At 42.8% G+C, this 22,747-nt stretch overlaps 2 protein-coding genes across 4 annotated transcripts in view; both read right to left on the bottom strand.

The window, feature by feature from the left end:
- The window catches only part of LOC144986772 (uncharacterized), a 62,249-nt gene extending 43,995 nt beyond the window's left edge, over window positions 1-18,254 (bottom strand). The window contains exons 1-3 of one of the 3 annotated variants that reach the window (XM_078934834.1): window positions 16,961-17,293; window positions 11,303-11,506; window positions 726-3,066 (exon numbers count right to left, since the gene is read on the bottom strand). In XM_078934834.1, coding sequence (XP_078790960.1) covers window positions 726-1,089 — 364 coding nt within the window. In that variant the 5' untranslated portion in view covers window positions 1,090-3,066; window positions 11,303-11,506; window positions 16,961-17,293. Of the gene's footprint in view, window positions 1-725; window positions 11,507-11,687; window positions 14,370-16,960 lie in introns of those variants that run through there. The other 2 variants (XM_078934830.1, XR_013650626.1) reach the window with 2 other exon arrangements.
- A 1,042-nt stretch (window positions 18,255-19,296) lies between these two features.
- On the bottom strand, window positions 19,297-21,255 carry LOC111947960 (E3 SUMO-protein ligase ZBED1-like). Its single transcript, XM_078936946.1, has 6 exons — window positions 21,176-21,255; window positions 20,886-21,092; window positions 20,706-20,819; window positions 20,350-20,607; window positions 19,621-20,243; window positions 19,297-19,537 (listed from the first exon to the last, which is right to left on the bottom strand). The coding sequence occupies exons 1-6, from the start codon at window positions 21,227-21,229 to the stop codon at window positions 19,303-19,305; spliced, it is 1,491 nt and encodes a 496-aa protein (XP_078793072.1). The 5' UTR covers window positions 21,230-21,255; the 3' UTR covers window positions 19,297-19,302.
- Between the last annotated feature and the right edge of the window lie 1,492 nt (window positions 21,256-22,747).

The raw sequence follows: 22,747 nt of genomic DNA, 5'->3' as shown, positions 1-22,747 counted from the left end.
GGGGTGGGCAATTATTTTAACTCGGGGGGGCCACATGGGATTCTAAAATTTAATAGATGTCCACATGTCAATCAAAATCACCAATGATTGAAATCTTATTATCCCTGATTTGAAGTGATTGAATGGATTGAAGTTTTTGCAGGATTTTTACTGTTGGTGTTGCACAAAATTAGGAAAATGCCAAATATTTTTGGAGTAATCCCAGTGATGAGTTCTATGGTTACGTTTTTAATGTTTTATAAGAGCTAAAAGTGAAAATATCTCCAGGCTATGTTTTGCAGCATGATCATATTTGGAAAATTTTGATATTATAAATTATTTAAGGTTTAACTTGATTTATTCTGGATTAATATTCCTGTCTGTTTTTAAATCATTTTCAGTTTAGTTTTAAAAGTTGTAAAAGTTTAGTTTTAGTATCTTCAGTAAATGTTTCTTGATGTTTGGCCCAAAACCTAAAGCGTTTTTTGGATTTAGGCCCCCTGTGTGACAGAGTTTGACAGCCATGTAGTTTATAAAATTCATGATTTTTTTGTGTGTAAAATGGACAAATAAAGATAGAGAACACAAAAGGAATGTCATCAAATGTCTGTGTGCAGGGGGAGGGGGTTTCTCGCCCTGGGAGTAAGTTAATGTAGAACTACCACTGAGTGACAGACGGGTCCCCAAAAAGAAAAGCATGAAGCTCAAAGGGCTTCTACTCTGTTTCTTTGATGAAGGTCACATACCTATGTGGTGTAGCTGCAGCTGTGGTTTCCAGATGACATCCAGCAGTCTGCGCTGACGACAGAGCTCCTGCTCGTACTGGACGATGGTTCCTTCACAGAGTCTGCAGATTTCTTCAGCAGCAGTAGCTAGTTGCTGACAGAATGAACAGTTTATGTCCAGATCTTTTTTAAACTTAATAAAGAAATGTTTCACTGGATGAAATTTATGAAAGATTTTGAAAGAAATTTCTCTGATTTTATTGGTGATGAAATACTTTTGGGGCAGGGACCAAACCTTTTCCCACTGAATTCTACATCCAAAACTGTTCCAGTATGAGATCACATACGGTTTTGTGGCAATCTCATTTTGAAACAGAGAACGCATTTGATTTGATTATTTCTGCTAGTTGAAAAACATATTTTCCTCACCACAATTCTGTTAATTTGGGAGGAAAACATTGAGGATTTGAAGGAGAACTACTACACAGAAGCCTAACACCATTGGGATTCTCCAGTAACCAATGCAAACTCTGCAGGTGAGACCTGCAGACTATAGGTGGACAGAAACTCAACGGATGACATCAGGTTACCATGTGGATCCATCAGCTGTGTTACAAGAGAAATGTTCTTTTCAAACCAATTTTCAAGAAAAATACTCTTGTTTTTGTATAGAATATCTACATTATTCCAAATATAGTAGCGATGAGGAGAGAAATTATGCTTTTAGATCAAAGTTCATGTTAATAAAACCTGCTTATGAAAATTAAACAGTTTTAAAGGAATTTTCTCTATTTTGAAATCACATCATAAAAGAAATGGCAGACCAGCAAACTGATCAAATACATATGGGGCGGCAGTGGCTCAGGCGGTTGAGCAGGTTGTCCAATGATCAAAGGGTCGGCGGTTCAATCCCCACTCCCCCAAGCCAACTGTCGTTGTGTCCTTGGGCAAGACACTTCACCCTCCTTGCCTCCAGCAGCCTCCATAGTGGCTCCACTATGAATGCGCATGAATGTCCCGGTGATGGTCAGAGGGGCAGTAGGCGCAAACTGGCAGCCACACCTCTGTCAGTCTGCCCCAGAGCAGCTGTGGCTACAACATAGTTTACCATCACCAAGAATGAATGAGGAGTGAATGAATAATGGACACAATGTAAGTGCTTTGAGTGACTTGAAAATAAGTTTTTTAACAATTTAATTTTGAGGACATTGTTTAGAGTGGATGAAATCAAGAAAGTCAAGTCCTTCGTTTTTAGATGAATTGGGATTTTGGTTTATGGAGCAAGCAGGTACTTCCTGTTCGGGGGGCGGGGCCAAGCTGTCCAGGTGTCTCTACAGTCAAAGGTCAGATTAGGAGTCTGCAACCTTCAACACTAAAGGAGCCGTTCTGGTTTGTTTGTCTCTGACCAAACCCAGTAGGAGCAGCAAAGCAGAAAAACAGCAGACTGCTTTTAATTAATGTTGATGTTACGATGAGGATTTGGATCCATATGTGGTTTATAATAATAAAACATTAAAATGTAAAGAGAAAACAGCATTTTTTCTAACTATTAAACTGATTTTTACATTTAACAAAAGGATGATATGAGTTCCTTTCAAAATAAAACACAGTTCAACATACAGTCATCCTGATGCAGCAAATGTTCTCTGAGAAAAAATGTCAACAAGTCAAAAATGACATTTTCTATCAGTAGAGCTTTAAGTCTACTGTGGTGAACCGTCATCCTTTTTCCTACTTCCTGCTGCTGTTAAGCTGAATAGAAACAGGACTTCATTGTTTAAGGGTCCAATCAAAATTCTATCAAGTTTCAGTACAAATCAAGATTTTTCTGTCTTTCTTTCTCATTTTAGTGGCAGAAATATCTCTTCATAGTTCCAGAGTCTGTCTTAAATTAAATAACGTCTGACTGTTTCTGCTAAAACTCAACATTTGTTGATAACATGAAGAACTTTGGACTTTGTCTCTTTCATGATCTTTGACTGACAGCTAAACCAATAAATGTTTCTGAGTTGCAGTAAAGTCTTCAGTGAAATCCCAGACTGTCCTGGACTCTGATCCTGAAATCCTCCTGATGACAAAACCTTTGAAAGTTCAGAGTCTGGAAGGGAAACAAGCTGTGAGGAAACCTTCAGTGCAGAAAGAACTGCAGCTTCTTCAACTGGAACTCTGCAGCCAAATGAGCAGGAAGGATCTGGATGAATGTAGCTTCTGCTGTTCCATCTGTCTGGATCTGCTGAAGGATCCGCTGACTGTTCCCTGTGGACACAGCTACTGCAGGAAGTGTCTTCAAGGACTGTGGGATGCAGAGGAGAACGTCCACAGCTGTCCTCAGTGCAGGAAGACCTTCACACCGAGGCCTGTTCTGGGGAAAAATGTCATGTCAGCAGCTTTAGTGGAGCAGCTGAAGAAGAGCGGACTCCAAGCTGCTGCTGCTGGTCTCTGCTCTGCTGGACCTGAAGATGTGGTCTGTGACGTCTGCACTGGAAGAAAACTGAAAGCCATCAAGTCCTGCTTGAGCTGTCCGGCCTCTTCCTGTGAGGAAGACCTTCAGCCTCATTTGAAAGCAGCTGCATTGAAGAAACACAGACTGGAACCCTCCAAGAACCTGCAGGAGAACATGATGATGAGGTGATGAAGATGTTCTGATCAGAAGAGCATCTGTTCTCTCTGCTCTGAGGAAGAACATGAGGGACATCAAACAGTCTCAGCTGCAGCAGAAAGGACTGAGAAGCAGAGAGAGCTGGAGGAGAGTCAGCAACAAATCCAGCAGAGAATCCAGGACAGAGAGAAGGAGGTGAAGCTGCTCCAACAGGAGGTGGAGCCGTCAATCACTCTGCTGATCAAACAGGGAGAAGATCTTCACTCAGATGATCCGTCTCCTCCAGAAAAGAAGCCGTGATGTGGAGCAGCAGATCAGATCCCAGCAGAAACTGAAGAGAGGCGGGTCAAAGGTCATCAGGAGGAGCTGGAGCAGGACATGGCTGAAGAGGAGGGACGCTGATGAAGAGGAGAGACGCTGAAGAAGAGAGACGCTGAAGAGGAGAGACGCTGAGATGAAGAGGAGAGACGCTGAGACGAAGAGGAGAGAGGCTGATGAAGAGGAGAGACGCTGAGATGAAGAGGAGAGACGCTGAGATGAAGAGGAGAGATGCTGAAGAGGAGAGACGCTGATGAAGAGGAGAGACGATGATGTAGAGGAGAGACGCTGAGCTGAAGAGGGGAGACGCTGAGATGAAGAGGAGAGACACTGAAATGAAGAGGAGAGAGGCTGATGAAGAGGAGAGACGCTGAGATGAAGAGGAGATACGCTGATGAAGAGGAGAGATGCTGAAGAGGAGAGACGCTGAGATGAAGAGGAGAGAGGCTGATGAAGAGGAGAGACGCTGAGATGAAGAGGAGAGAGGCTGATGAAGAGGAGAGACGCTGAAATGAAGAGGAGAGACGCTGAGATGAAGAGGAGAGACGCTGAGACGAAGAGGAGAGACGCTGAGATGAAGAGGAGAGACGCTGAGACGAAGAGGAGAGACGCTGAGATGAAGAGGAGAGACGCTGATGAAGAGGAGAGATGCTGAAGAGGAGAGACGCTGATGAAGAGGAGAGACGATGATGTAGAGGAGAGACGCTGAGCTGAAGAGGGGAGACGCTGAGATGAAGAGGAGAGACACTGATGAAAAGGAGAGACGCTGAGATGAAGAGGAGAGACGCTGAGATGAAGAGGAGAGACCCTGATGAAGAGGAGAGACGCTGAGATGAAGAGGAGAGACGCTGAGATGAAGAGGAAAGACGCTGAAATGAAGAGGAGAGACGCTGAGATGAAGAGGAGAGACGCTGATGAAGAGGAGAGACGCTGATGAAAAGGAGAGACGCTGAGATGAAGAGGAGAGACCCTGATGAAGAGGAGAGACACTGAGATGAAGAGGAGAGACCCTGATGAAGAGGAGAGACGCTGAGATGAAGAGGAAAGACCCTGATGAAGAGGAGAGACGCTGAAGAAGAGAGACGCTGAAGAGGAGAGACGCTGAGATGAAGAGGAGAGACGCTGAGACGAAGAGGAGAGAGGCTGATGAAGAGGAGAGACGCTGAGATGAAGAGGAGAGACGCTGAGATGAAGAGGAGAGATGCTGAAGAGGAGAGACGCTGATGAAGAGGAGAGACGATGATGTAGAGGAGAGACGCTGAGCTGAAGAGGGGAGACGCTGAGATGAAGAGGAGAGACACTGAAATGAAGAGGAGAGAGGCTGATGAAGAGGAGAGACGCTGAGATGAAGAGGAGATACGCTGATGAAGAGGAGAGATGCTGAAGAGGAGAGACGCTGAGATGAAGAGGAGAGAGGCTGATGAAGAGGAGAGACGCTGAGATGAAGAGGAGAGAGGCTGATGAAGAGGAGAGACGCTGAAATGAAGAGGAGAGACGCTGAGATGAAGAGGAGAGACGCTGAGACGAAGAGGAGAGACGCTGAGATGAAGAGGAGAGACGCTGAGACGAAGAGGAGAGACGCTGAGATGAAGAGGAGAGACGCTGATGAAGAGGAGAGATGCTGAAGAGGAGAGACGCTGATGAAGAGGAGAGACGATGATGTAGAGGAGAGACGCTGAGCTGAAGAGGGGAGACGCTGAGATGAAGAGGAGAGACACTGATGAAAAGGAGAGACGCTGAGATGAAGAGGAGAGACGCTGAGATGAAGAGGAGAGACCCTGATGAAGAGGAGAGACGCTGAGATGAAGAGGAGAGACGCTGAGATGAAGAGGAAAGACGCTGAAATGAAGAGGAGAGACGCTGAGATGAAGAGGAGAGACGCTGATGAAGAGGAGAGACGCTGATGAAAAGGAGAGACGCTGAGATGAAGAGGAGAGACCCTGATGAAGAGGAGAGACACTGAGATGAAGAGGAGAGACCCTGATGAAGAGGAGAGACGCTGAGATGAAGAGGAAAGACCCTGATGAAGAGGAGAGACACTGAGATGAAGAGGAGAGACCCTGATGAAGAGGAGAGACGCTGAGATGAAGAGGAGAGACCCTGATGAAGAGGAGAGACACTGAGATGAAGAGGAGAGACGCTGAGATAAGGAGGAGAGACCCTGATGAAGAGGAGAGACGCTGAGATGAAGAGGAGAGACGCTGATGAAGAGGAGAGACGATGAAATGAAGAGGAGAGACGCTGAGATGAAGAGGAGAGACGCTGATGAAGAGGAGAGACGCTGATGAAAAGGAGAGACGCTGAGATGAAGAGGAGAGACGCTGATGAAGAGGAGAGACGCTGAGATGAAGAGGAGAGACGCTGATGAAGAGGAGAGACGCTGAAATGAAGAGGAGAGACGCTGAGATGAAGAGGAGAGACGCTGATGAAGAGGAGAGACGCTGATGAAAAGGAGAGACGCTGAGATGAAGAGGAGAGACCCTGATGAAGAGGAGAGACGCTGAGATGAAGAGGAGAGACCCTGATGAAGAGGAGAGACACTGAGATGAAGAGGAGAGACGCTGAGATGAAGAGGAGAGACCCTGATGAAGAGGAGAGACGCTGAGATGAAGAGGAGAGACGCTGAGATGAAGAGGAGAGACGCTGAAATGAAGAGGAGAGACGCTGAGATGAAGAGGAGAGACGCTGATGAAGAGGAGAGACGCTGATGAAAAGGAGAGACGCTGAGATGAAGAGGAGAGACCCTGATGAAGAGGAGAGACACTGAGATGAAGAGGAGAGACGCTGAGATGAAGAGGAGAGACCCTGATGAAGAGGAGAGACCCTGATGAAGAGGAGAGACGCTGAGATGAAGAGGAGAGGCGCTGAGACGAAGAGGAGAGACGCTGAGATGAAGAGGAGAGGCGCTGAGACGAAGAGGAGAGACGCTGAGATGAAGAGGAGAGACGCTGATGAAGAGGAGAGACGCTGAGATGAAGAGGAAGGCAAACATCTATCTGTTCCTGTCAGAGGAGAACAGAAAGGTGACATTGATGGAAAAAGCTCAGTCTGATTCTGATCTTCCAGACAGATTCACTGAATCTGTTCTGGTTCTGAGTAGAGAGAGTCTGACAGGAAGTTGGTACTGGGAACCCTTGTGGTATCTTAGATGACCACCCCCCTTACATTAACGTGTTCTCCCTACCATGACAAAGGTGGAAAGATTTCATGTAATCCATGGACACCAGTGAAGATCACAAATCATTGAAGAAAAAATGGTTCAGCGCACTGTCTAGTGGGTCTAGATGACCCAACTCCCAATGGTAAAGTGCCTAGGATAGCACAAGGGTTAAAAAGAAAAAGATAAACGGTTCACAGATTGATGAACTGTGCTTGTACATTGCATGTGACTGCACAGCCGCACTTCCTCCAGACGCCACTATTCATCCAGCGCTTTGATAAAGCGCTCTGGAATCCAGCTATGGTGATGTGATGAAGGCTTCAGTGACGGTTTCTGTCTCTGCTGCATCGACTGTGGGAGCAGAAGTTCATCAAACCTGTCTTCTCTGTTGCCTTAAAATCCCTCCAGTTTTCTTTTTAGAGCTCATGTTTGCACAAATATACATAGATGATTAAAGTTTTTCAAAAGTGACTCAACACTTTCTACAAAGTCCCAACAAAATCGTGAAATCACCACATTCTGACCTCAATCCAAAGTGAAGGAAAAGTCCTCAGGAAATGACCTGTTCGATTTGCAGACTTTCCTACGCGTGTTCAAAAGTCGGGAGAGAAAAACCAGGATTCGACCGGATAAAGATAGACATAGTTTTATTTCCCTAACAAAATTTCTAAAACAAAGTTAAGACAGATATCTGGATTCTCAAACTAGAAAGCCTACAAATGCACAACAATTGTATTAGACTTGAGAACAAAGGAAAAGTTCTGCAGAGAAATTTTGATCATGGCGGCCGGATCTCCTCCCCCTGGACGCATGGATTTGTCAACAGCTGGACCGCCTGCTTCAGCCGGACCATATTTGGAAGTCTGAATCTGCTCGGAGGGCAGATATTCCATAGCAAGCGCTGAAAGGAAAGGTCAGCTTCTTCTTGGCCTGAGAACGTGAAGATGGCTCAGTTCCCACAGATTGGATCTTCAGCACAGGTGGTATAAATCTGGTCCATGACTAATTTACTGCTTCTCAGCCCATCTCCCTGAGCTTCACACAAAAGATCTGGTCTTTCCATACAAGAGAGAAAAAGGGAGTCTGCATCTGCATCCATAAATTTATCTAAAGGAATGCCAAAGAGGAATGAGCTTTTACAAGATGAAAAAGATTGTTCCATCACACTGAGGACTGAAGATTAAAACTTCAACGTATAAAAGATAAGACAAAAAACATACATTTCTTCAATTCCCTTTCTTGAGCTCACGAAGTGAGATCACAAAAATTCATGACCACATCCCTCAACAACAAAACATTTCAATAGGTCCACATGACCTGACAGCTGTGGTCGCAAACCCTCACAATCTGTAACACAAAATCAATGTGAATAAATGAGCATTACAAAGGAGGTAGGTGACCCATGAGTGCAAGGAAAAACCTGTGGGAGCGACTTAGACCTTCTTTGAGAAACATTCAGTATGCAGTCGGACAGAATTGCAACAACTCCGTGCCCCACCGGCAGCCAACCCTAAGGAGACTCATGCATCACCAGACCTTACCTCTGCACAATTTCATTAATAAAAGTTACATAGAACAAGAAATAAAGTAGCAAATAAAGAAAATATACAAATTCAAATTCAAAAAGCAAAAAAGATAACACTTCCTGTAAAGAAAAGGAACACCTGAAGTTAAGGGAGGAATTGGAGACATGTTAGGGGAGAACAAAATCATACAAGCTGATCTCACAGCCGGGGTGGTAAAAAGGGGTCGCTGACAGGTAAGATGGCATATTGTCCGTGCTCCCGATCCTTTTCTGTCACATGTTTCGCAAAACATAAGAAACCAGACAAAAATTAAAGCCTTCCCTCTCTTGGACTGGGAGAACCCAAGGCCACTAGTGAAGGGAAACATTGCAGACTTAGAGGTAAAACACAAAGCACATAAAACTAGAGAAATTGAAAGTAAAAAAATATAAATTGAAAGTAAAAATCTAAATTGAATCTAAAAATAATTGCAGTTTCTTCTTAGACACTATAAAAACCCAAATCATACAACTTCAGGTGAAGATCTTTCGTTGCTTGAATGTAGGTTTCAGTAGTTGGGGCTGCCAGCAAGAGGTCAACAACATACATCAACAAAACACAACCCTCTGGTAGCACAATATCCTGCAGGAGAGACTTCAGACAGTGATTGAAAATGCCAGGAGAGTTTTTAAATCCTTGTGGCAAGCGTGTGTACTGCAAGCGGACACCTTTATACTGAATAGGTGTCTGCTGTTGTGTAATGGAATACAAAATAAGGCGTTGGCCAAATCAATGGCAGTAAACAACACACATTGTGAGGTAAAAGTTGACAGCATGCGATGTGGGTCAGGCACAGATAGGACTGGAGTAGTGTTTACGTTATTGACAGCCCTTAAATCATGTGCCATGCGATAAGTTTTACCATCAGATTTTAAAACCGGTCTAAAGGGAGTACACCACGAAGAATGCGAATGTTCAATGACACCAGAGTTCCACACCCCAATCAAAGTTTCCTTCATCTGCATCCGTCACCCAGCAGTACTGTGGTCTGAACACCTTTGCTCCTGCAGTTACCTGAATCTCCACCGGGGGGACGGTGGAGCATGACCCAACATCAAATGAACCCGTGGACCATAAAGAGTCAGGGAGCGTTTTTAACATCGCCTATGCATCTTCATGATTCATCTTCTCTCTGCTGTGATGTCTGGCAATGCAGAAATGCTCCTGTACTGATGAGTTAGTGGTTGGAGGCAACGTTATCCTGTACAATTTTGTGGAGGGAGAAAATTGAACACCTGAAAGAGCACAATGTTGCCAGTCTGTGTTATTAACTCCCCTTTTAGTCATAGGTCTAATGATATATGAGGTACAGCTGTGTCTGACATCGGGTACCATTGCAATTGTGAGTGTGTGAATGCACAATAAGTTGCTACACCCTCAGGGCCAATATATGTCAGTGGAGTTTAAATGCCACGTGTGGCCTTCTACCTGATAAAATTCTTTCTGGTACAGTTGGTCATCCTCTCTGTCATAATAGAGTGTGCAGTGCAGGTCACCCGGAAGCGGAAAATATGGCTTCAAGGACAGGATCAATGGCTTCCATACCTTAAATTCATGAAACACACCTGGCGTGTCAGGGGCCTCTGGATCCCAGTGGATGTCAGCAGTGGGGGTTGGCTGTGGTTGAGGCTGCAGCAACCACTGTCCCTCATACTGTGTGGCATGGCATCCAGTCAGAACATGTCCATTCGGGAAAGTGATCTGTATCCCATCTGGAGAACATAGGATGCTGGCTCCTGTTTTGACAAGAATGTCCCGTCCCAACAGATTCACAGGTGTGTGTGGTGAATGCACAAATGAATGTTCCACCATCTGACCGGCCAGTTCAAAAGTCAGTGGGATGGTCTTTTGCAGGTTTTGAGGTGTCCCAGAGAAGCCGACAAAGTTCATGTGTTCATTTTTTAGAGCAGATGGAGGTAACTGACTGTTTATAGAGGAACATGTTGCACCAGTGTCCACTAGACCCATCATGGGGACCTGTGAGCTTAAAAGGGACCATGGCTCCTGCATCAGCAAATGGTCCCAGGCCTCGTGAGCCCCCCTAGTGGTATTGTCCGACTTGCCACCATTGTGGTCCTTGCCACGGTGGAGGAGGGGCTTGGAGTGGTCGTGGGTGCTGTTCATTTCCGCCACGCCCTCTGCCCCTGGTCTGTGCATGATGCTGTTGGGTCCCTTGGTGTGGGCAGTGTCGGGCCCAGTGATCCAGAGCGCCACAGATGAAGCATTCATCTCCAGCTGCTGCTGGGGGGGGTCCCCTGGGTGGCCCACGTCTTCCAGAATATCCGCTCCTTCTCCTGCCCCGGCCTCCGAATGCCTGAGCCTGCCACATCATTGATGCTGGCTCTGGGGGTACTAAACTTATCATGTTTTCTTTTTTAACACCTTTTTTATCATGAGTGGATTCTTTCTGGGCCTGTGCAAGCTGCAGTTTGAGTAATTGGGTTTTCAGCTGTTCAACTTCTCCCTCTGCTCTCTCCTTTTTCTCCAAGTGTGCTCTGCAGTGATGAATCAAATGCCTCTTAAATCGACTCTCATCACCAGCCAACAAGTCTGGGTCTGCTTTTAATAAATCCTGTAAGTCCTGAGGCAATCCTGCCAGGATTGCTGTTCTAAATATGACTGTTTCAGGGGGTGACAGGCCGGGGTCTCTGCCCTTGTTGTCAATCCATTTCTGGACACACTCGGAGTAATATGTGCTGGGGTCCTTACCTGTATATGGGAAACTCGATGGGGCTGTGGTCAATGGATCTGGAAAAAGTTCCCTCATTGCAGTAAAAACTGGAGCTTGAACGTCCACTAAAAGAGTGGAGTCTGGGTGGTCCTGCACACCCGCACGCTGTTCCATAGACTGGATCTCAGTGATTGTGGCTGTTACGCCTAGCAATTGTCTCAAGTCTCCTCCCTGTCGAGCTGGAGTGCTGTGTGAGCAAACGTAAGCGTCTGCTCCTTCACTTACCAGTGGTGCGGAGGGGTGTTCTGTGCGAAGGTTTGTGAGGTCTCTGGAGGGGTCTTCTCTGTTTTCTGCCATTCTGGGTCGCCTTTCCCGCAACATTGAGGCTATGTGCTGCTATTCTTCAGGAGTCAGGTCCTGGTCCACAGGCCTAACAAACTGTCCTGTCACAGGCCACCTCACCGCATATCTCAGCATCGGGTACATGTCCTGTGGAGAATAGGGGGGAGGGGGTGAAAACAGTGGTCTCTGTCCCTACTGGAAGGGAGGGGTAAATGCCAGAGAGGGGTGTCTGGAGAGAAGATGTTGTCACGGCAGATTTATTACTGTCTTGTTCTGTCTTCACCATAGTCAACGCTGTGGCTGCAAGAGTCAGTTGATGCACTGTGCGTTTAATTTTGTCAGTTTCCTTATGCTTCCGTTTAGCTTCCCTTTTTTCTTTCCATGAGACTTCTTTCACCTTCTTATCCAACTCCTGCATCTGTTTTATCATTTCCAATTCTTTTTCCCGTAACTGATGAATAAATGTCATCGTACTTCAAGTCTGTTTCAAATCCATCTGAACCAATACTTTATGCAATTTCTCCTTGTCTTTATCTTTCTGTTTTCTTCTCTATTCCACCCAACACCTGTCCTTCTAAAATCCCATACATTTTATCTCATTCGCCATCGTCAAGTCGTCAGTTTCCTCTGTCGTCATCGTCAAATCATCTGTTGTCCGGACTACATCCACCATATTGTTCACATTCTCATTCTCATTCTCTGTAAAATTCACCTTTCATGTTTATTTTGAATCCTTCTTTGGTCTAAAGTATAAAAAATAATTTGTAGAGGTCGCCTCCTCCTTTGTGTTTTCAAATCATGCTGCTACGTAGTCCTCAGAACGTCTACGTTTGATAGTTTCAGCATTGTATAGTGTAAATGCAAAAATCAGATACGGGTCACTTTTAAAGATGATTAAAGCGGGATGTCAAAAAAAAAAACGGATATAGTCAGAAAATCGGATTTGGGCATCAAGACCCGCAGTGTAAATGCAGCCAAAATCTGTCAAACATCCAGACTTAAGATGAGTGAGATGATAGAAAATATTTCACTTTGATGCAGACTCCTCAAAATCCAGTGAACCCTATGAAGTACATACATTTTATGGATGACAACTATTTGTTATTAGGAAGCAGCTGTTATGGGAGAAGTTGGGGCAGTACCCAGGCGCAGAGAGGATGAAGGAGACAGGAGGTTGCAGGGGAACGGGGGCTTTAATAACCGAAACTACAAAACCAAAAACCACTGCTTAAACAGGCTAGAAAACTCGAAACGTGAAATACTCAGAAGGGGAGACATGAAAGCTACACAGAGACAGGGGAACAGCATAACATCAAACTATGGAGCAGCACAGGAGGAAGGGAAGGACAGGACTTAAATACATACAGCCAAATGAGACACAGGTGGACACAATCAGGACAGATGGGGACCCAAAGTAAAACCCACCACAGCAACAAAACAGGAAACCCTACAAAATAAAACAGGAAATGAACGAAGACCTCTAAAGAAAAACAAGGAACCAAACGCAAAGGCAAAGAAACTGAAACGCGTTACAGCAGCTGTTTGTTTGTTTGTTGCAGGTCTGGAATCAGAAGTGGTGAGTCTAAGAGCGGGGGGGGGGGGGGGGGGGGGGGGGGGGGTTCTAAGGGCAGGAATGCCCAGTTTAGTTTAGTCAGTTTGTTAGTTCAATTTAGTATTTTCCTGTTGAATTCCATGTATTCATTAACCTTTTTGATTTGATGTTTTACTTTACAATTAGCGGTACGAAGCCCATCGAGACGACCGTTGTGATTTTGGGCTTTACATACAATTGAATTGTATTGAATTGAATTGAATGAGCCCCTCCCCCACATAGTTGTGGTTTAAGTAAATGTTCAACCCCGTTACGTACACTATGGAATCTCCATGAATATTAAAATAAAATTGTTTATGAAAAATTCAATATGATTAAATATTATATGTCCCTTGTTCTAATTAAATGATTTAAAACTGAACATTTCTCTTAAATAAATGTTTTTCTTCTCTAAAATCCTAAAATGTGACTAACTGGCAGAATTCACAGTGGTCATTTTCCTGAAATGAGCAAATTATTGGAAGATTTGTAATCCAAAATACAGACTTTAAGATAGTTCTCATCCTTTTAGACAAAAGTCAACACAAAATTCTGTATTATTATTATTAATACTATTATAAATAAATTGACACTTGTTGTGTTACAGGGTTGAAACAGGCATAATGGGGTTGAACAAGGTGACGGGGTTGAAGGGCATTTTGAATTTCTTCCACTTTGGTGTTTTTTGTTCCTGGGGTCATTCTACTCACATCATCTCTAACACAGAATCCCTTAATTTTTTCTTGAGAGGCTTCAGAAAACCTGCTGGATCTCTTTCAGGATTTTTCATTTTCTTGTTTTCGAATCCAAGTGAGTCACTTTCAGATTTTTGCAACCTGTATTTGATTTTTATTTTCAGCTGCTTTATTCGTCTTTGGTGATTTTTTTTATATTTATTTCTAATTTCTTAAATGTAATTCATGGTAAAGTAAGGTTGTTTTTTTTGTTTGGGGATTGATGACGCAATTTGAAGTTGGTCTTTTTACTTTTGAACATGGTGAATCAGAATCTGTTAAACGTTGGCATATTTTTTGGATTTTTCTTTCTTTTTCAGTTTTTTCTTGTAGTTCAGCTCTTTGCCTCTTGAATTTATTTTTTGTTCTTCTGTCCTTCCTCTGAGCAGATAGACGCTGCCTACAAAGGAAACCAAACTTTGGTTTGTTTGTGGCAAGGATTCCCTTTTGTCCTTGTTTTATAAGGAATGTAAAATGAATTGCATCAAAGGACATTTCATAACACTGCTTCCTGTCCAAACCTTGAGTATTGTTGTGATGGATCTTCTGCTGAAGTCACCAATTCTTTGAACATTTCTTTCCTCTCTTCTTCTATATTCTTCTTCCATCTTTCCCGCTCTCTCTGAAGGTATTTCTCCCTGCTGCTGGTGCCGTCGTATTCAAAACTTTTACATGGAACTGAAATCTATTCAACAAGCAGTATGACATTTTTGATTGAATTATATGGTTATTATTGAAATAAATGTTTATTTCTAACAACACAAATATTAAAATCTCCTAACATTAAAACAAGTAATGGGGTTGAGAATTTGGATCAAAATGGCCGCTGTTTCATATGCTAAGCACCAAGAAGATGGAAGATAACGTCCATGAAGTTCAGAATTATATTGATTATTTAAATAAAAAACATTTTAGCAGGTTATAATGTTGAGTCGCTGTGTTTGTTCACATTAAATGACCCAGCATCTCCTCTGTTCCTCTCTGTTCTTCTCCCTCATCATCATCGTCGTCTCTCCTCGTTCTTCTCTGTTGGGACTGACTTGTCATGTATGTCTGCTCTTGTTTTCCTAAAATAAGTGAACATGTTTTCAGCAGAAGTTTAAACCAGAATGAGCATCTAGGTTTCTGTGACTTTAATAGTTGAATTATTCCTTCTTTAAGTCATCTCTGCTCTCTTTGATATCAGATGCATCACCAACCTCTAGTCTATGTTCTTCTCCACTAAATCCTATGGCAAATATGACAAATATTAAATAAGATATAATTAAAAATTAGATCCTATGGCCAAGCAAGGATTATTAACTGTTTGAAATAATTAAACATCTTGCTAATGCATGTTTATTTTTTAAAATAAGAATACTATTTAAAATGACTGCCTTGGTATGAACTGTCTTTGTCCTGAGTGTCCACAATAAGACCAACCAGTTTCCGTCCATCTGTCCTGATTCTCTCTCACCTTCGTCAAAGCTGTTTGATATAAACTTTGTGTTGGGAAGATTTTCAAAAGAAAACAGACTAAACTATATGTAAAAATAGAGACATTTTTTATTTTAAGCATATTAATTTATTTTATTAATTTATTAATGAATAAATTATTCATTGTTGTCAAAAATCTCCAAATGTTTAACTAAGATCCAAAATGTCGTTCAGGCAAAGTGATATTAAAAGCAAAAGGCTGTAAACTTAATAGTCACTGACAAAAATAATAATTATCCACACGTTTAACATAGAGAGAAACTAAATCACCATCTAACCATCATCACACATACTTCTACCTTCTAGAAGCAGCTTTTATCATCATTCAGTGTTGTTTCAAAGGATAAAAACTTTATCAGTGTTTTGGTACATCTAGTTCAAATAATTATTTAAAACAAAATCAGAACAAACAAGCTCCTTTATTTTCTCCATGATTAGTGATTCTGTAAATTCTGATCAGTACAGCTGGAAGACACTTGGGACCATTTTATTGATAGCCGGAAGTGGTTTTTTATTGAGGTTTTTTGGAGGCTTTTCTGCTGTTGGTGTTTCACTAAATTAGGGAAATGCCAAATATTTTTGGAGTAATCCCACTGATGAGTTCTATGATTTAGTTTTTAATGTTTTATAGACCTAAAAATGATATTCACAATAACAGATTTTAAAAAAATCAAATCCTCTGAAATGTTTCACAAAGACACACAAAACAGAAACAAAATTATTTCTAAACATGATGCAGGAGTTCAGCTCTAAAAATTGACAAAAGAGCAAAGAAAACAGAAAGACATGATTTGTTATTTCTTTCCTATTATTAACATTTCCAGACTTTTGTTCTGCAGCATCTTCATATTTGTATAATTTTGAGAGAATTTATTTTACGGAGAGCAAAATTGGATTTATGTTGCTGTTTTTATCCATATTTATGTTCAAAACTTTCAGTTTTAAATGTCTAAAAGTTTAGCTTTAGTTTTTTTCAGTAAATGTTTATCTTGTTCTGCCTAAAACCTAAAGCATGGTTTTAATTTAGGCCCCTGTGTGACTGAGTTTGACCCCCTGGAATCCGAGTCTAGAACATTCATGCATTTTGTGTTAAATGGCCAAACAGAAGATAGAGAACACAAACGGATGTTGTCAAATGTGTGTGAGCGCGGGGTTGTGTGTTCCTTGCCCGGTGAGTGAGTTAGTGTGGAACCACCACTGCTGGTATCTTTAGCCTGAATGTTTCCAACTCTGTTTCTATCACTGCTAGAACCTTCCTGCTGTCTCTCAACCATTACAGGAAGTTTTCTTCATTCTTTCTACATTTCTGGCATTTCTGTTTTGAGCCCTCGATTGTTTTTCTTTTGCCTTCTCATCAGATGTAAACACGGTTCAACTACAAGTAAGCAACAGCGCGCTCCCCCGCGCGCGTCCCCGCGAGAGACGCGCTGGGGCGCGCTCTCTGAGGGAGGAAGGAAGCGAGGGAGGAGCGGCTGCGGTGCTCAATCGGTTACAATCAATGAGCTTCTGTTACTGATCATTTCATGTAAATCTATGTTAACAAACAGCTGTGATAATAAAAAATACGAACTATAAATAACTTTCCGAACTTCGGTTTGGCCAGCGCCCTACGCGACGCAATGCTGGTCTGCTGGGACCAGAGATTCTCTGAACCGTCTCAACACATGAAAACTTTCAGCGGCCATGTTGTCAGTCAGTGACCTGTTGTGTTTGTCTGCTGCTCTTTTCCTCACAGATCAGTAACAACAGCTTCATGATCATGAGATGAGAACAGAAAACAACTTTTACACAAAGACTCACCGAAGAAGAAAATGGAGAAACTCCAACGTCTGTGTCTGCTGGACAAACTCTGCTGTCTGACGAAGAGCAGAACTCCTCCCTCTGTGTGTCTGTTTGTGTGTGTGCATGAATGGCTGCGACTTTTCTCACTTCTGCGACCCCTCACTTCTCTACAGAAATCACGTGACTCCAGTTGCAGCAGTCAAGACGCTGCTGGGTCCTAAAGAGTATGAGGTTCAGCTCTGAGGGGCTGAAATATACGGAGCCCCCCAGGTGCCAGTGGTTAAAAAATCTGATAAATGATGTGCACGGACTGTGGCTTAAACAATTGTGTTTCGTACTAATGCTGAATCGTGCATGCACACTAACCCCACTTGGACAAACTATGTAGCGTTTAGATCTGCTGGGTTCTAAGTATTTTCATTTCATGTTTCCTCTTTTAACATAAAGTTCTTTTCCTTCATAAGTTGTGTCTGAAATTATTTTTTTTTTTGGTGTTTATTGAGAGATTTTCCACAACCCACTTGTAAAAAGATCTGTGGCTGCTAGAATGAACCTGCTGCTCCACGCGAGTCTTGTAGCTTCTGTTTGCAGGCGGGGGTGAGGGGGGGTTACAGTGTGAGCTACAGAGGAGACTTTGGACCAAAATCCTGCTGCTCTGCATGAGCGATTATCATTACGATCAGCATCCTCAACAGACTCAGAAAAACACATTGATTAGGATGATCGTATTGGTAAGAACTACATGTGATAAATTGGTGGAAAACACACTTTTTTTCAAATTGACTGTTTTTCTGTTGATTTGTATCTCCATAACAACCACTTTATGTTTTTATTGCCAGAGGATAATGAACAGATGGACGTCAGTTTCAGACGAATCAGAAAAAAATCAACTTTGGATTTCCTTTCCTTTTTGATGCTATTTTCTCCTCATATTTTAACACTTATTGATGAAAATAAAAAAATAAAATATTAGTTCAGATACAAATCTTAATTGTTGTGTTGTTCAAATAAACCGTCTTTTAGTTCAGTTTTATCCTGATGACATTATCACCGCATCTTTTCCGAACTTTTTTTTTTTAAGTTTTGTATATGGCACGTGATTCAAACTATAATAAACACATTAAACACATTCATCTTTGCTGATAATCCTGTGTTCAGACGCCAAGGGTTCCTATGGGAAACCTTTTATCACTCTCCTCCTTCTCTCCTTGCACCGGCCTGCGTGAGCGCTGCTGTCAGTACTGTCTCTTAGAAGCACGAGGCACATGCGCACTCTACTTACACACAAGTGCCCTGTTTCAGAAACACACACACATCCTCATTCTACAACAGAAGTTTCTGTTTTGCGAGGAAATACGACAAATTTACTGCGTTCTAATTATTCATTTCCATTACAAGCTGCGTGCGTTCTTAAGTGCACGACACGGCCGCCCGCCGGAGGATTTTGTGTTGGGGGGGGGGGGGGGGGGGGTATACTGTTCTTAGTCACTGTGTAACACCAAACATGAACGCGCGCTGTTAGATTTCCATGAATATCACTATATTTTTTTGTTTGGGAACTATTTTGTGGAGCGCAAAGTTACGTGTCTGTATAAACAAAGGCGGAGCCTCCTGCCCCGTGTTCTTCGTGGGTGTCAGGCTTCATGGCTACCGGAAAGGTGACAAAGTCTGATTATTACTGAGCAACATATAATATTCTGACAAGATGCTGCCAGGGGGATTTTGTGTTTTTTTGGGGGGGGGGGCTGCGGCTTCACCCTCCTTGCCACCAGTGTGGCTCCACTGGTGTGTGAATGTGTATAAATGTCCTGGTGATGGTCAGAGGGGCCGTAGGTGCGAAATGGCAGCCACGCCTCTGTCAGTCTGCCCCAGGGCAGCTGTGGCTACAACCGTAGCTTACCATCACCAAGTATGAATGAGGAGTGAGTGAGTGAATGATGGACACACTGTAAGCGCTTTGAGCGTCTGGAAAAGCGCAGATAAATCTAATCCATTATTATATAAGTTCCTGGTCAGCTGGTGCACTTCCTGCTTCCTGTTGGCTACTTCTTGCTCTCAGCTAGGGATGGGAATCAAAGCCCCATGAAGCTCTCATGGGGCTTCGTGTAAATGTGCCAGAAAAATGAATGAAGCATTTGGGGCTTCGAAACCACACAGAACAGCGGCATCTGGTGGCAGACAGGACGTATATCATCTACTCCACTAAGTTCCTTGCCCTTGTAACACTTGAGTGTGGAAATAAAACAAAGACAATGTTTGAAGATTTGTGAGAAGTGCTTGTGTTACATTGTGAATGCCATGTATAAAGTGAGAATGAGTGATTGTGAACCAGGGTCTAACATGACTGGGTGGGATACATGTTATAGATTTTTATTTAAAAACAGAATTTTCTCCACTGTGCTGGGCTTCAGCCTGTTTCGTCTTTGGCTGACGATTTCGCCAGCCTTGGAGAAGATCCTCTCACAAGGCACAGATGAAGCTGGTGTGCATAAAAACTTCATTGCCAGCTTGTAGAGATGTGGGTATAAAACCTTGTGGGTAACCCAGTATCTCAGTGGGTCCTGAGTCCTTGGGATGTGAGGTTCCTTTAAGTACCTAGAAGGACATTAATAGCCTATTGTCATGCACCAGTCTAAAATGAGCAGAAGTTATGATGAGGATTCTAATCTTTACTGTACCTCTGAACCTCCACTGTTGCACTGGCAGTTGTGCTGGTCACCTGCTGTTGAACCCCCACATGCCTGTCCAGCAGGGCCCAGAGACCACCATCTTCCTGCTGACTTGAAGGACCTTCTCTAGGTGGCGACTGTGGCTGTGCCTCTGGAAGTAGCGCCTGCATTCTTGCAGCACACTCTTTAGTGAGTCGCTCTATGGCCGTGTGGGCAGAGCCTTGGCTGCAGAAACCCAGCTCTTTAAACCTTGGGTCCAACAAGGTTGCCATTGACAGAGCAGTGACCTTCTCCAGAGCTGAAAACCTCTCATGGAGATTGTTCTTCAAGTTAGTGGCCAGTTTTTCACCAAGTGGGTGTGTGATCTGACCACACCTGCTTGAGATGTAATGTTTCAGCATTTTGACCATGGGAATGACTTTGGATGCTGACACTCGTTTTTCTGTCGAAAGCTCAACTGTGGCCTCTTGAAACGGTGAAAGAATGCTCAAGCAGTGGTGTATGGCCTGGTAGTCCTCTGAGGTGAGTGGAGGAAGGTCTGTATGGAGGGTGGCCAGAGCTGCCCCCAGTGGCTCTCTCTCCTTAAACAACCTTTCCAACATATTAAATGTGCTGTTCCATCTTGTTTCCACCTAAGATAAGACAGTAAGCACATTTTAAAGGAGAGAAGAAAGTAACACAATAAACAACTGCAAAAACATGTAAAATCTTAGATGGAAAAAAAAGAAAATGTTTCACCTCTTGTATTAATTTGTGCTCTGGCCTGGCCAGCTGTCGCTGCATCTCTGACAGCTTCTCCTTCGCTGTGGTGCTGGATTTAAAAAGACCGACAATCCTACGCCCCTTACTTCGGATATCCTCTAGTTCAGGGGTTTGGGCAATGGACTTTTTCACCACCAAATTAAGCATATGTGCAAAACACATTATGTGCCGAAGCAGTAATATATTAGCACATGCAACCATGTTGGGAGCACAGTCTGTAACCAGGCCTGTCACCTGGAAGAAAGATTACAACATGTTCACAAATCATGTATATTAGGTATTGGGAGGCCATATTGATGAATGATCTTGTACTTTATTGATCTGGCTCGCACCTTCCCTTTAATTCCCCATTTTTCCATGAGAAGATTTTTGGCCTCAGCCAAGTGAGCTGCAGTGTGGGTTTGGCGAAACTTCAGAACCCCCAAGACCACAGAGGCCAGCTCCACCTAGAATGAACAAAGTCAAACTGAGATACATAAACCAAAGCATTGCACAAAGCAGGGGATACCTACCTCCTCGGTGATAAAATGGCATGTTACAGCCAAGTAAGCGTCCATGTTAATGGATGTCCACATGTCTGCTGTAAGGCTGACAGCAGAGGCCCTGCTAACCACATCTAAAGCCTTCTCCTTTTTGGCTTTGTACTTCTCCTCCACCATTGTCCTCAAGGCCTTCCTATTAGGAATTATGTAGGATGGGTCCAAAAGGTTGACAAAAGCCTAATAGTGACAAATAAAATACAGCTTATTATGTACACAAAAACATAAATAATGTAAATGCTATATAATATTAGCCACCTTACCTTGAAGCCTTTGTCTTCAACAATTGAAAATGGTTGTGCATCCATTACAATCATATCCACCGATGCAGAATCAAGTTCTTGCTTTCTTGACACTGCAAAATATACATATGAAGGTAAAAAAAAAAACATTAATTGTAGAAGCTGAGCCTCAAACCCACAACCTCAGCATTCACATGTCACTGATTTTTCCACTGAGCTATCTGTTTTAATTCTAACTTAATGTGCCATTAGTTGGATATATTCTTATTACCAATACGAGGTGGATTGAAGGCTTGATTTGCCGACTGCGGAGTTTCAACATGATGAACGGAGCGGAGATGTCGCATCATGGAGGATGTACTATCATTAAATGCAAATTCATGTTTGCAAATCAAACATTGCACCTAAGAAAGAAATGGAAAGAATAAAAATGATTCCTTTCAACTGACAGACATACCTATAAAACTGACATAATCAGCAATGGCTACTAATAAAATAACGTTAATAGTGTATTACCTTATTTGGAGAAATCAAGTTGAAATGATCCCAAGCCACAGAACGTTTTTTACCGGGTGCCATGACGTTGATTCTTACGATACACGGGAAACAACAGAACTGGTCGGGAAACGTTGTTTGGGATTCATCTGTATTTATAGACAACAGCGCGCCCTTCTGATCAAACACACCTGAGATCTGAAACCTGGTTCAGGTGAGTGATGCATTTGGCGCGTCATACGTCATCAATCACGTGATCTGCGCTGGTTGACACACGCTTCGAAACATTGTGCCGAAACACTGTTTTATGAAGGTGAACCGCGCGCCGAAGCCCCGTGTCAAACGGGCCATCCCTAGTGTTAGGTAGTCATACAAATTTAAGTTGAATAAACTTAATTTACTTAGGTGTGACCAATTGAAGTGATTCAGTTAAGTTGGATCAACTTTTATCTTCTGAGAGTGAGCAACAATATTAATTTAAATTTGGGTCCAACTGCAGTATTTAGATTGAATCAACTTAAATGTATTAGTTTGAACCTAAGTACATTAAGTAGGACCAATATGATTCATTTATTTTCAAGTAAGGCTATCTAATCATGTGGAAATCATTTCCATAATTTGTTTATGTTCATTCAAAGTGTGAGTGTAGTTTACCTGCTTTGTTTTGTCCTTATTCAATAAAGGAATATAAAGGTTGCGTCAGGAAGGGCATCCGGCGTAAAACATTGCCAAGTTTACCGTGCGACTTGTTCGCTGTGGCGACCCCTGATGGGAGAAGCCGAAAGAGGAAGGAATGTTACACATTGTGTTTTCATATTCAATGGAATGTGTATTTGTTTATATGACAGAGTACTAGGGCCCCACTGAGGAAAAAGGATAAAGTCATAAATTTATGAGGCTGGTTCTTTCTGCAGAAAAGCAACATATTCTTTTTACAGTTTTGATAGTTATGACAATGTGATACTTCATATTCTGGCACATCAGCATGTCTTCGTTTATGAAACCATACTGAGGTACAATTTCACGAAATGCCCCACATCTGTCATTTTAACAACTTTCCTCCTTTAAAACAACTGGTTACAATATTATGACTTGTCT

The sequence above is a fragment of the Oryzias latipes genome, chromosome 2, assembly GCF_053564925.1.
Source record: "Oryzias latipes strain Hd-rR chromosome 2, Olatipes_Hd-rR_3.1".
Taxonomy (NCBI): domain Eukaryota; kingdom Metazoa; phylum Chordata; class Actinopteri; order Beloniformes; family Adrianichthyidae; genus Oryzias; species Oryzias latipes.
This window is presented reverse-complemented; position numbering and strand designations above follow the sequence as displayed.